Source organism: Leuciscus leuciscus, assembly GCF_965113295.1.
Source record: "Leuciscus leuciscus genome assembly, chromosome: 7".
Classification (NCBI taxonomy): Eukaryota; Metazoa; Chordata; class Actinopteri; order Cypriniformes; family Leuciscidae; genus Leuciscus; species Leuciscus leuciscus.
In genome coordinates this window covers 15,113,013-15,128,209 of record NC_138731.1, presented here as the reverse complement: position 1 = coordinate 15,128,209, position 15,197 = coordinate 15,113,013, and the positions used below count along the sequence as shown (strand labels likewise).

The following is a 15,197-nucleotide window of genomic DNA, read 5'->3' as shown; positions in this document are numbered from 1 at the left end:
TTTTTTTATTTTTTTTCAAAACAACCCCCCAACCACCGCGCCACTGCTGGTAGTTAAAAAAACTGCCACCGTCACAGCCCTAAGTATGAGACTTTTATAAAGAAGCTAAAAGCAACTTTCAGCAAAGTCTAAGACTGATTCTTAGTGCTGACAGAAGTAGAACCTGTAGCTGTAGTTTGCCTTCTTTTTTTGCCAAATAATTTTGTCAGATACATACCTTCACTAAGTTTAGTGTTTTGTTCTTCCTTTGTTATTTTAATTTAATAAAAATAAAATAAAATATTTTCCCCATGTGTTGATGGTTTAAGCAAACTTGTAAGGTCAAAAAACCTTCACACAACTTTTTACCACTACTGCATGTTTGGTGTGGTTAGTGCCACAGTGTGCTATTTAAGACTCTGCTTACTGTGAACTAATGGGCACAAGTCCTCACCTTGTGAGGTGAGCATTCTTCACTGCCTCATTTTTACTTTCATTACTGCAGAAGTTATTACATTTCTTGCAAGGTCATTTACAAAAAAGAATACCTTTACAATCAAGAATGTATAATTTTATCAACTCCCTGTCATCATATCATAAATATACATAACATAATATACATATACATAATACATTATATCTTTGTTGGAAAGTGTGTGGTCTCCTCCTCTCTGCTGCCATTTTGCTACTGCTAACTAGGTTATGATACCTCTCCAGCACTCTTAAATAATTTAGGAGCTGAGACTAAGTCTTAACACTTAGGAACCTTTATGAATCAAACTTATTCTTAAGTGTAGGACTAAGGGTAAAATTACATCATTCTTAGATATTTGACACACTTAAGGCTAAAATTTTACCCTGAGTGGCTTTATACATACGGTCCCTGGTCTTTGAAACCCCTTGAAACTTTAACAACTCTCATAAAGGATGATGAAACATCACAATCCATGAAAGCTTTATCATTAATTTTTAATTGCACTTCTATTATTTATCTATTTGCTATCATAGAAATTAACACAGGTATGCAATCAAAAAAGCAAAACACATTCATTACCTTCTGTTGAGAGAGCTGAGAGGAGAGGCGTTTTGCCTCTAGCATGGCCCGCATTTGCTCATAATGGATCAGTTCGCATTTTGAGTGTCCCAGACCCACTTGTATTCTTCGAGACAACTTTTCTAGGTGATTCAAAAACATACAATAAACAAAAGATTGCATATGTAATTAATTAGTAAATTGTAGTCAATTAATCAGCTCATAGTTTATATCTGAATTTATATTTATAGTCTGTGCACAGAACAATACAAAACTGTACGATTCATGAATGTCTGTAGAGAAGTGATATTGTAGGCAGCAGAGGTATAAGCAGTCTCATAATAGACACACACTTATTTGCACCATATTTGCACCACGCACCTCACGATTCGATTATGATGCGATAATTCTTGGCTCAAAGCTGCTCTTAAAAGTTAGTTGTCAAGCATCTCAGTCAAAATGTATGTGTAGGACTAAAGTGTCAGTCTCCGAGATGATTCACAACACTTTGCTGTGCCACAAACAGGATTTTGGATGATGACATAGGCATTGACCAATCACTGAATAGATTTCCTTATTTAAGAATATTCTCAGATAAATTCCCATTGAATGGTGAAATTCTTATGAGGAGTTTACATTCAACACACATTTGACAAATAATTTTCAAGAGAATACATTATGATGTACACATTGGAAATGAAAGAGAAACACATTTTCCACCATGTCTTAAATACAAATTTTAAACCGGTGTGCTGTTAACTGACCTGCCTATGTATAAACTAGATTTTATGATATAATCAGCCACCATGGATTCCAAAAGAAATCCGAACTGGCGGGAGGAAGAAGCGCTACTGCTTGCTGAATTAGGCCGTGTGTCCACCATCTGCTGAAAACACCTATCTGTGGGTGCTTGGGAGCGTTTTAGCAGAGCAGCATTTTTTTTTTCAGTTGAGACGCTTTGCTCGTTATGATACGGAATATCCGCGAAAGTGTTTCACAGATCACTAATTTCACAGATCGTTTGTTTCTGTGTTGTTTCTATATAAAAAATATCAATAGATTATAAAGTATTTGCTCTGGCTCTTGTTTTAAATTATTTTGTTCCGTTATTATTAGTGATCGACCGATATATCGGTCGGCCGATATATCGGGCCGATATTTGCGGCTTTTACGTGTATCGGCATCGGCCGATACGCGGCTGCTGCGTTCGCCGATAGTTTTTTAGCAGGCAGACGCCACGGGAGCGCAAGCGCTTGTAGAAAGGAGAAAGCGGCACGGGCGTGCTTTCCACACGTTTTTAGACGCGATATGTGAACCGTCCCTAATTCATAATAAACTTAGAATCTATTTGGTTTAAAATCGTTTTTGTTTTATTTAAAATGGAGATCACGATTACATATATCAGACAACTATACAGAATAACATGTTCCAGTCAAATTATTTTATTTATGCTTAAATATTAATTTTCTGAATTTATTTTCAGAATTTGAATTATGCTTAAATATTTATTTTCAGTATTTTCAGCACTGAACTTTTTTTTTTTTTACTTGTTCTACCTCACATGTTTTTAATATTTCTCAAATATTGTTTTTTAAAGTTCAATAAATGTTCTTTTTTTTTATTGAGACTTGTAACATTTGTTATCATCATTGTGTCATTTCTGTCAGGACCACTATCGTCATATATGATTGACAATTAGCATACAATTTGGATTGGCGGTATGGTTCCGTTCTGGGCGAGAACTCCCTGCGCATCCATGCAGCCTAGCATGGATAAGAGCAGGGAGAGCAGCAATAACCCCCCTTGGGGTAAACAGAACAGAACCAACATGAATGTATTGCAGATATCATTAATTCAAGATTTTAAAAGTACGACATAATTCGAGAATTTATTCTGATTCGAAGGGAATCAGAATGCCAAATCCTGACTGACGAGAGGAGGAGCTGGGGATGGAGGAGGGTAATTAGCTCCTGAGAAACGCGATAGCTGCTGATAATACTGAAGCAGCTTATATGTATACGGTGATAGGCGTCGTATTCCTATAGGTAGATGTGGATCAGCTGAGGGTCAGCTGATGCGAGCTTGACTAACGTGACCTGCCAGAACTAACGCTACGCTTGATTTTTATGATGTAAATTGAGTGAGCAAAAGCAGTATCGGCTACAAATATCGGCCCAAGAAAATCGGCAGCCCGTATCGGTCATCGGCTAAGGCTGATGAAAAAAAATCGGTATCGGCATCAGCACTAAAAATATCGGCCGATCCCTAGTTATTATGCTTGTTGTTGCCATCTGTTGACGTTGTACAAGCAGTATGTGACAGTTGGTCGGTGTGGTATTAGTCCCGCCACTGTGATGGCTGGGTAAAAAGTGACAGTGATGGTCCTGTCCGATTCAATGATCTATGCTAGGCTATGCTAAAAGTGGCACCGCCAGACCCGGAGTTCGGCTGAATAGATTCGAAAACGGTAAAACTCAACTGTTTAACTCTGGGGAAGTTGTAAAATGAGCCTATTTCCAAAAAAAGTGGAGTATCCCTTTAAGTGTGCTGACTGCAAAGGCTCAAAGGGAGCATCCTGAAGTGCTCGAAGCACCAGGGAAAGATCCCAAGAGGGTATGGAGGGGGGACAAGGAGGATTTAATCGTCTCGCCCCCCTAAGGAACCTGACGACCAGGTCATGCTTTCCTACTGTTTTGCCATCTATGTGGTCATGATATGCTGAAATAGCGGCAGCATGCACTTTGAGGGTGGAGGGAGACAGCTCCAACCCTTGCTGCAAGAAGGAAAGCACTGACCCTATCGAACATCTTCGGGGGTCCTCTCTGCGAGAGGAACACCACTCGACGAACAGGTTCCACTTCAAGGCGTACGCACGTCTCGTAGACGGTGCTTGCGCAGAAGTGATGGTGTTAAGTACCTCTGGGGGTAAGTCACCTAGAACCTCCGCGTCATTTATAAAACTGTGCGTAAGAACCTTACTAAAAGTGTACGTGCGTACGCCAGAAACTGCGCAGAATTCACTTTATAAATCCCAGTCAGCGGAAGATTGTGCGCAAATGCTTCTCCTCCCCGAAATATCCATATATGGAGCTTACAACGCCTAGTTTTACTATGCAGATCCTCATCTACATATCATTTGCATATGATTATTCATCCACGTGATAACGTTTAACGGTACAAGGCACATTACATTAATAAAAATCATGTAGTTGCCTATCCTTGCCTTGTTTTTGAATACATAAATCAAATAGTGTAAAATACATTTCAGAGAAAATTTTTATTGATTTATATTTTTAATGGAAACAGATAGGCCTTGGGCATTATTTGCACGAAACTATTTTCTCAGACAATCTGGTATTATCATGATAAGCAATTATCTCTGTGGTTAAAACATTAAAACACAGCATGCCACAGGAAAAGTGTTCAAAAACATTGCATCCACAACAAATATTTCTATTGATTGAATTTGAATATAACATTTTTTGTAACTTCTCAGTAATGATTTCATGTTTAAGTGTTTAACTCCATTAATTTGAATGGCATATTTAATCTAAATGTTTATATCAGAAGTAAGTTATTTAAACTGTTATTTGCGTCAGTTTCACTAAACGGCCCAACGCGCTCGATGGCGCGGACATTTAAGAAGGGATGGATATTTGCTTCAAGTGACAGGCTTGGTGAGTGAAATTATATTTGTATTATCTTTCTGTATATGTTTCATACCTGCAAACTCAGAAGGTCTGAAAAAGGTGACTCATTTTATAACAACTAAATAATCTATAATCAAAATAATCAAAATAATTGATTTTAAAGTTTGAACATGCAATACAGATACAGATTTAACTACTGTGACTTAACCCTTAAACAGGCAAGAGTAGAAAATGATAAGCAAAAAATAATTTCATGTAATTTTTTATATCATCTGGACTTAAAGTAAAACATATCCAAAAGAATTTTTGAAATATTTGATATATTTTGGATTTGATGAGTTGTGACTCCCAGGTCACGTTGCCTGTTTAGGGTATAAAAAAAGGACCAAATCTATAACTGTAACTGCCATTGCATGTTTAAAACAATTATATCCTATACTTCTCCTGATCTAATGTTGACAAATTATATATAATTCGAAAGCTTACAAACTCAGATTCAGCCTGTGAAAACTGTTTTGAAATCGGACCCTGCGTTACCATAAAAATGGTACTTTAACCCCTTAACTGTCACCCCCTTTTTGAGAATGGACATTAAAATGCACTATTCAAACTTAAATGGCTGTAATTCAAGAATGCTTTTGGGTGTAGACCTAAGTTTGGTCTTGTTTTAAAGAAAACACTCTGCAGATTATTGCTGAAGTGAAAGCACTTAAAAAAATGAAAGTATGAAAAAGTTATGGAAGTTTAAATTTACAGTAAATCAAATATACTGTACTTAATATTCTTTTATATAAAATATCTTTTTCCCAAAATATTTTTTACTCTAAAATTAATATAAAATCAAAGCCATATATCTAACCATGTTTTGTTCCAAATTTGAAGTTGATATCACAAAACTCCTCGGTTACGACTGTAACCTCGGTTCCCTGAAGAGGGAACGAGCGTTGCGTCGAGTTTGACGCTAGGGGAACGCTTCGCGTGATGATGTCTTGAAGCACATGTAAAATCAGCCCAATGGCGTGGCGGAACGTCAGATGCGGGTGACGTCACGTACCAGGAAACTATAAAGCCTGCTTGAAAACCAGAGAACAACAGCTTCGTAAAAGTCTGAAGTAGCCGCTGACAGGCATGAAGGAGATATGGCAAGGTGACGCAACGCTCGTTCCCTCTTCAGGGAACCGAGGTTACAGTCGTAACCGAGGCGTTCCCTTTCAAGGGAACTCGCGTTGCGTCGAGTTTGACGCTAGGGGAACGTCTATACCAACGCCACCATAGCTACAAATGTCTGTCCTGTGTGAAATCATGAAGAGCAGCACTAGGAAGACAGAACATGAGACCCTGGTGTAGAGTCCAGGTCCAGTGAGTAAAATCTGACGAAAGTGTGCGGTGAGGACCAGCCCGCCGCATCACAAACGTCCTGAAGTGAAACTCCTGAAAGAAGGGCCTTAGAGGCCGCCATACTCCTAGAAGAATGGGACCGGACAGCCATAGGAGAAGGCTGTCCGGCTGCTTCATAAGCAAGTGAGATGGCCTCAACCACCCACTTGCTCATCCTTTGTTTAGACACTGGAGATCCCTTGTTAGGGGACCCAAAGCACACAAATAATTGATCACTTTTACGCCACAGGGCAGCTCTGTGGACATAAGCATCTAATGCCCGGACTGGGCAAAGCAAATTATTAGTCTCCTGGTCCGCATTCTGAAAGGGAGGAGGACAGAAGGCCTGCAGTATAATAGGTCTGGCCACATTAGTGGGGACCTTGGGGATATAGCCCGGTCTTGGATGCAGAAAAGCTTTCACCATGCCCGGAGCAAACTCCAAGCATGACGGGGCAACCGACAGTGCTTGGAGATCCCCTATCCTCTTAAGAGAGGAAATGGCTAGGAGGAACAGAGCTTTCAAAGTTAAGAACTTCTCGGGAACCTCCTCAATAGGCTCAAAGGGGGCCAGGGAAAGGCCTTGCAGCGCAATGGACAAATCCCATGGTGGCACCCTAGAGCGAACTGCAGGCCTCAGCCTCCAGGTGCCACGAAGGAAACGAGATACCAGAGGGTCCTTCCCCACAGACATTCCACCCAAAGGAATGTGGTAAGCACCTATATCTAAGCCACATAAATCTTTAAAGTGGACGGGGTCAGACCTGCAGTGAACCGGTCCTGCAGGAACTCCAGCACTGTACCAACTGGGCAGTTAACTGGGTCCAACCGACGGTCACTACACCAAGAAGTGAATACTCTCCACTTCAGGGCATAAAGTTTCCTCATGGAGGGAGCTCTGGACTGTAGAATGGTCTCAACAACCTCAGTTGAGAGACCTGACTCTATGAGCTGGGCCCCCTCAGAGGCCAAGCCCACAGGTTCCACAGTTCTGGCCGAGGGTGAAATATCAAGCCCTCTGCCTGGGACAGAAGGTCCCTCCTGACGGGTAGCTCCAGAGGAGGCCCGTCGAGGAGCGACACAAGATCGGGAAACCATACTCTGCCCGGCCAGCGCGGGGCTATAAGAAGCAGGCAAACCTGGTCCCTGCGAACTCTCTCCAGAACTCCCGGGAGCAGAGCAACTGGGGGAAAAGCGTACAGACGTAGCCTCGGCCACGTCTGCACCATAGCATCCAGTCCCAGAGGAGCTGGATGCGTGAGGGAGAACCAAAGTGGACAGTGAGACGTCTCTCGAGACGCAAACAGATCCACTTGTGCTTGGCCAAACTCCCTCCATATCAGCTCCACCACCTCGGGGTGGAGCCTCCATTCCCCGGGCCTCAGCCCCTGTCTCGACAGAGTGTCTGCTCCTATATTCTGGACCCCGGGGATGTATGCTGCCCTGAGAGACAGCAACTTCCCCTGGGACCACAAGAGGATATGGCGTGCCAGATAGCATAATGGGCGCGAGCGCAAACCCCCTTGGTGATTTATATAGGCGACTACCGAAGTGTTGTCCGTATGAACTAGCACATGGTGTCCCCTGAGATCTGTGATAAAGCTCCTCAGAGCCCGGAAGACAGCTAACATCTCTAGGCGATTGATATGCCAGGAACGATGATGGTCTTCCCACAGACCTTGAGATGAGCGACCCTCCAGGATCGCTCCCCAACCCGTGAGGGAAGCATCCGTCGTTAGCAGTTTGCGACGACAAGGAGCTCCCAACACTGGGCCCTGGGACAGGAACCAAGGTTTCTTCCACATAACCAAGGCACGTAGGCATCGCCGCGTGACCTTGATTGTGCGAAATGGGTTGCCCCTCGGGGAAAACCCCCTGGTCCTGAGCCACCACTGCAGGGGCCTCATGTCCAGTAGTCCAAAAGGTATCACGTTGGAAGCTGCTGCCATGAGACCCAACAGTCTCTGGAACTGTTTGACAGTGAGTAGCTGGCCTAGCTTTACACTTTTCACAGCTGCAAGGATGGAATCTATCCGTGGCGGTGACAGGCGCGCCTGCAACGACACTGAATCCCAAACCACGCCTAAGCAAGCCTCTTCTTCAGCCGTAACCCCAGCTCTTTCATATGGGCGAGAACAACATCTCGATGTTGAACCGCTATCTGATGCGAATGAGCTAAAATCAACCAATCGTCGATGTAGTTCATGATGCGAATACCCTGGAGGCGCAGTGGCCCCAGAGCTGCATCCACGCCTTTGGTGAAAGTGCGGGGTGATAAAGCCAGGCCGAATGGAAGAACTCGATATTGGTATGCTTTGCCCCCGAAAGCAAACCTCAGGAACTTCCAATGACACGGACGGATGGAAATATGGAAATATGCGTCCTTGAAGTCTATCGTGACAAACCAGTCCTCGGACCTGATCTGTGGCACGATTTGTCTCAATGTTAACATTTTGAACTTGAGCTGCATGACTGACTCGTTCAGAACTCGAAGATCTAAAATGGGACGCAATCCCCCGTCCTTTTTTGGAACTATGAAGTACCGGCTGTAAAACCCGGTTTCCCTGTTGGAGGGAAGTACATATTCTTTGGCCCCTTTCTCTAACAGAGTGTTTACTTCCTGTTCCATAACCAGAACCTGCTCGGGGCCCACCACTGTGGGCAGGACCCCCATAAACCGAGGTGGGCGTTTCTTGAATTGTATCTGATACCCTTTTTCCACGGTCTGCAGGACCCAACGAGAAACATTTGACAGTAGCTTCCACGCTGTCAAAGATTCTACTAGAGGTACCAGTCTCTCGAGACTGATTTCTGGGTTCTGTTGTTGTTGAGTAGTCGGTTCGTCGCCCTGTAACGGCGCACCGGCAGGGAACGACTGAACGGACTGCTCTAACACCCTCCTCAGAGGGGGCGGGCATCCCGAGGCCACTACGTTTCCGGGTGGTCCTTGAGATATGTGCTCGCCGGAGACCGCTGCGCCCTGAAACACCGGAGGTGGCAGGGTTGGCAGAACGGTCCCCTGAGGGTACCGAAGGGAGACGGGCACCGTAAAAAGAGGTGTTGACCGCTGCACTTCGGGGGGGACTACCCTCATCTGTCCTGAGCCCTCGGACGTCAGGACTTTTTCCCAGCAGCCTTCTTGGCGGTAATAACGGTCCGCAGATCCGTTCTACCCCTCGAAGGCTGCTGGGTTTGAGAGCGTCCTCCGTGTCCCCGTGATTTATGTGGGGGAGCACGGGAGGACACGCTCTGTTTTTGAGTTGCACGATGTTCAGTGCTCTTTTTAGATGAGTGAGGCTGCTCCCGCTCAGCAGCCTCGTGAAAAGATCGGCGGGGGAGAAGTTTTTGCAAAGCAGCTGCCTGCTTAGATGCTTCCTGAAGCTTATCAACAGCAACAGTAACAGCGTTGCCAAAGAGACCAAGCGTGGAAACTGGAGAATCTAGAAGAACATTCTTCTCTTTGTCTTTAATATCACTGAGGTTGAGCCACAGGTGCCTCTCAGTGGCCACCAGGGCTGCCATAGACATAGACACATTTGCTCCTCATCCTGTGACTTGATTCTGATTTATTTCGTTTTGTAGTTTTATTTAGGCCTATTAGAAAGGTATATTCTGTTCTAATTTAATTGAGTAAATTAATTGTTTATTTTTTCGGTGCATCGATGTTGTGCTGTAGGCTGGCCTGCTCGCACAGGTAATTTAGCCGATTTAATTTGATTTGCATGTGAAATGCAAATCTGCAGTGTGGCCTTTCTGGAGTTATTTATGTTATTTCTTAGTTTTATTGATCAAAAAGGTTTTTATACATTTTCTTCTATATCTTTGTGTGATTTTCTGTACATCGCGGCTTTGAAACGTTAAAGCCCCGCCCCCAGCCCCACCCCCATACACATGATTCGACTATTAGTCGACTATAGGCAAGACATGACGATTCTGCTTCGACTATGAAAATCCATAGTCGGGGACAGCCCTACCCACCAGAGAAGAAGTCACTCTGAGGGGCTTATTAGGCAACGCCGGAGCTTTCAGGGAAGATGCCGTCGCTGGAGAGAGATAGCTCGCAAGCGTCTCTTCCACCTTCGGCATCTCCCCATAACCATGCTCTCTATACCCAGATATAGTGGAATAATTCATGGTTTGTGAATTAAAAACTCTATAAGAAACTGGTCTCTCCCACGATCTCGACACCTCAGTGTGGAGATCGGGAAAAAACGGCAGATTTCGGCGTTGTGGTTGTGCACGTGAGGGCAGGAAGCGTTCGTCAAGTTTACTTTTTGAACGAACGTCCTGTTTATCAGATGGCCACTCAATACATAATCTATCAACTGCTCTTGTCACTACATCCAGCAATTCTTCAAATGCATGAGACTGAGGTGGGGCTTCCTCAGACTCAGCATCAACACTAACAACATCCAGTTCCTCAGAACTGGACAATTGCAGTGTTTGTTCTATCATCGGGGCGGAAGAAACGCGTGCTTCCGAACCCTGATGACAGACATCGGGTCTATCAGGTAAGGGCTGAGATAGGGCAGAGCCCGTCTCAGACCCCGCTGATAGATCCATTTGCGAACCCCAGGACTGAGATCGCCAGGACTGAGATAGCTCGGCAGCAGCGGGACCCGAGCCCTGGGGAACGCGAGCTTCCCGGAAGAAACTCAGCCGGGATCGGAGCGAGCGCATGGACAGCGCCTCGCAATGCACACAGCCAGCACCCTCGAGTGCTGACTGGGCATGCTCCTCTCCCAAACAAACAATGCACAGAATGTGAGTGTCCCTACCCATAATAAAACGCGGGCAGGGATGCACACACATTCTGAACTGTTCGCTGGACATAATTGCTTTCAGTGACAAGACAACAATAAATAGACAGAGACAGATTTCACATAGAGCGCTACTGAAGACACAGAAGCTGTTGTTCTCTGGTTTTCAAGCAGGCTTTATAGTTTCCTGGTACGTGACGTCACCCGCATCTGACGTTCCGCCACGCCATTGGGCTGATTTTACATGTGCTTCAAGACATCATCACGCGAAGCGTTCCTCTAGCGTCAAACTCGACGCAACGCGAGTTCCCTTGAAAGGGAACTTGAAGTTCCCATGAGATTCTGTTTAGGCGTAATACCAGAAATAGCCACCGGGTGACATACATTCCATTGAATTTAATTGTATGGATTCTGCTGTAACAAATTAATACATTTCTGTCCAAATATCACTTCTGTCACAAAATATCAAACCTTGAGACTCAGACCTTTCTGACAATGTTTTGTCAAGATTAGAAAAGGTTTTGATCATAAATTTTGAAACATGATTACGCCCAAAAGGGGTGGAGCCAGAGAAAAGAATTTAGACTACCGTTTCTATGGTAACGCAACGTTCAATTTCAAAGTGGTTTTCACAGGATGAGTTTGTAAGCTTTCAAATGATACCTAATTTATGATAACTACTAAAATATGTGATGTAATAAAAAAGGTGATAAAAAGATAATATTATATTTTAGAGGATAATATATATATATATATATATATATATATATATATATGTTCTGCTTTTTAGAGGATAATATTATTTTATCATTTTTTATTGACAAATACTAGATTATATGTTTTATTATGAACTTTTAGCATGAAAACCAAAGTTTCAATTATTAAATTGTGTGCATCGACTTTTTGTGACAAACGCCAGAACTCCTGTTATGATGTAGATTTTTTGAGGTGCACTCTTGTCATAAATCCATCTATTACTGTTCCTACATAATTCGTAACAAAAAACAGAGCTAGAATATCTATTTAGGAGTCTTAGACCTTTCCAACGATATATAGTTTGTCATGATTAGATTAGGATTTAATTGTAATATAGTGAATTAAAAACTCAAAATACACAGATAGTCAAAATTAGAGTTAATCCCTTTTTTATACCCTAAACAGGCAACGTGACCCAGGAGTCACATATATTTCAAAACGTGCTAAATAACAACATGAACAACATATTAATTAATTTTCTTCTTCAGCACTTTAAGACAATGTTCACAATTAATTTTAGCAGTATTATTATAATTTTTCCAGAAGAAAAGTAAGTTTAATATATATTTACTTTCCTCAAAATCTGAATGTCCTGCACCACTGACAGCCATGTTGGATTTAGGTCAGGCTGACTAATTTATCACAAAAAACTTGAAGCAAATCATGTGACCAGCATACTCAAGACAGACCAGGCTGTGATAAATGATAAAAGGATTTGATGAAAAAATCATTCTTAGGCCCCAAAAAAGACAATAAAAACTATGTGACTCGTGAGTCACGTTGCCTGTTTTAGGGTTAAAAAAATATCTTAAAATTAAATAAAACCACTTTTCCTAAAGTAGAACACAGTCTTCTTTTCAATTAATGATATATGCATTCTTTATAACTACTTGCATACATCATTCTTTATTCTTTCAAGCAGACATATTTAAATGAATTAAATATAATTAATCCTTATTAAAGCTATTAACGAGCAGTGAATGCTTTTCTTTTTCTTTTGTTGCTTGATCAATATTAAGGACACAGACCGCATTAGGTTTATTACCCACTGTCACTTTAAGACATCGGATCATTTCCAATGACATGCGGATCCAGAATTGCACTGATGCACATCCGATACACTCACAACTGTTTAAGACATAACCGACATATTTTACGTGAATACTCTCCAAAACGGACATTTAGACATAATGTTGTGTGTATTTGTCCATTCAGACACGAAACAGAGCTCAATTCAGTACTCGCGCGCTGTATAGGTGTCTATGGCTGCACGCTTCGGGTAGGGTGTGTGCGTGCGCACAGAAAGATGAGACATGATGCCAACTCGTGTCCCGCTGGGTACATCAGCACGTTACAGTACAAATGTGCGCATCTACTATCAGTTTTGAATGGATCGCTTCCCAAATCGTCACTATCTAACATTTTCGTCTAGTTTTTATTCGTTGACGAAAATGTCAATCGATTTTCGTCATAGTTTTTGTCATTCAAAACTAGTTTTTATAATTTACTTTATCGTCTCGGTTTCGTCAGTGAAAAATGTTGTTGATGAAAATAATGACGAAAATTATTCGTCAACGAAATTAACACTGTAATGCAGTGGAGGAGATAGCCTTGCCAAAATCCTTCACATTGAACTAACAGTAGCTACGTTTACATGGACACTTATAATCGGATTGACGGCTCAATCGGACTAAAAAACCTTCATGTAAACACCTTAATCGATCCGATTGAGCTCGATCCGAATGAAATTTCGATCGGATTGAAAGGGGTGGTTTATCCCTTTTGTAATCCGATCAAGAGAACATGTAAACACTTGGTCGGATTGAAAACCAAAACTGAAAGGACTGCGCATGTGCGATGAAGTTAATTAAAGTAATGACGTATGACGCGCGGAACGAGCTGTTCTTCCTGTTGAATAAAGTGTCATATTAATAAGTTTCCCGTCATTCTAAAATTCTCATTTCAATCGTGCGTCTGTTAAGTGAAGCAGGACAACGTCCCACTAGTCCTTGTTTTGGATTGTCATCCACAGACGACTGGTTTTGGCCGCGGGGAGGGGCATTTTTACTGCGTGATAAGCAGCACGGCAAAACGGTTAATATGCTCTATATTATGACCAGAGACTAATTAATATTACGTCTGCTGTTTAAAACAAATAAAGAACCAATAGAGGAGAATATTTATGCGCGAAAAGCGGGAAACTCTGTATTCGTGCATGTCAAAACATCAGATCCGATTTGAAACTTGTGACATATAAACGCGCACATCAATCCGATTACTTTATTTATCAGTCATGTAAACACCTTGTTCGGATTCATCAATCGGATTGATTTCATTCCGATTGTGTCCATGTAAACGTAGCTACTGTAGGCTAACAACACAATTTGCTGATCTTTAGTTAGCTGAGTAGCCGACAAGCTTACTTTCCATTATAACGTTAATGTTAAACATGTTCACTAACGTGAATTCATCCGCGGGAAAGCTGCAGCCAGGGGCTTTTCAAAGAAGACGCTGTCGTTATCTTGACTGTGATTAGCCAAATGACTCGCGTGATGACCTCGTCCTCCCTGACTTTGCACAGGGTCTGTGCAAGTAGGCTCACTGGGGGAAATGCAAATTTGCGGAGGCCCCGGGGCCAGCTGTGTGCCAGTGCGTCCGTGCCGAGTGTTCTCTCGGTCAGGGAGTAAAACAACTGGCAGTGGGAGGTCTCTGAGGAGGCAAACAGGTCTACCTGAGCCTCCCCGAACTCTCTCCAGATCAGCTGAACTGCCTGGGGGTGGAGTCGCCATTCTCCCGGGAGCACAGCTCGTGACGGCTCGTCGGCCACACGGTTGAGCACACCGGGGACATACATGGCTCGAAGCGACCTCAGATGCTTCTGACTCCAGAGGAGGAGATGGCGGGCGAGTTGCGACATGCGATGGGAGCGTAGACCACCTTTTGATGTACGCAACTAGTCAGCTGCAAATATGGCTTGACCCCCAAAAAATTCTAACAAAAGGTTTCTCAGTGGTTTACAGTAGTATCAGATGTACTTAAAAACATACTAAAAGTTTACCAAAGTTTGACTCCAAGAAAGGCCCCATTTTCAAAATGGCGGCCGTCAGGACCCAAAATGACCATTACTCCTTTGTATTCCTCCTAGACCAGGAATACTGGTGCCTGATACATGTTTGGGCCATGTAATATTCTAATTAACATATTTGCATGATAGATAAGTGATTACAAGTACAACTATATATTAAAGTAATTGGTTACAAGCATATTTATGCGGAAAATAAGTAAAATTTCCCTTAAGGCGAGACACTACAGGTGAATAGGGTAAAAATTTTAACTAGCAGATATCACCATGAAACTTTCCCAGTTGATTGTCTACTTTGAGATGAGAAAAAAATGTATTACAAGTTTTCTGTAATTTATTAATTTATTAATTTCTGTAAAAAAAAAAACATGCTTTTGCCTGCCGTGTCTCGCCTTAAGTAATTGCATATTTCTCCTTTCTCATATCGTTTTGCCTAGTGTTGGTGGTTTCTGTGGTTCATAACCATTCTTTTGATTCCAATAAATAATAAATTCATTAGAACTGTGTGGTACTGTCAAATTAGTCAAAACAGGGCTGCCACGTGAAGGCATGTGCTGATT

The 15,197-nt window shown here is 42.5% G+C and overlaps 1 protein-coding gene and 1 long non-coding RNA gene across 4 annotated transcripts in view; one reads left to right on the top strand and one right to left on the bottom strand.

Moving 5' to 3' along the window:
* The window catches only part of LOC309502768 (coiled-coil domain-containing protein 148-like), a 142,792-nt gene that overhangs the window by 90,107 nt on the left and 37,488 nt on the right, over positions 1–15,197 (bottom strand). For all 3 annotated transcript variants that reach the window (XM_082175295.1, XM_082175294.1, XM_082175296.1), the window contains one exon: positions 1,034–1,155. In XM_082175295.1, the coding sequence (XP_082031421.1) occupies positions 1,034–1,087 (54 nt within the window). In that variant the 5' untranslated portion in view covers positions 1,088–1,155. The remainder of the gene's footprint in view (positions 1–1,033; positions 1,156–15,197) is intronic.
* On the top strand, positions 1,165–14,916 carry LOC309502776. Its single transcript, XR_014207398.1, has 3 exons — positions 1,165–3,827; positions 3,864–5,565; positions 11,129–14,916. It is a non-coding gene; the product is annotated as an uncharacterized lncRNA (long non-coding RNA).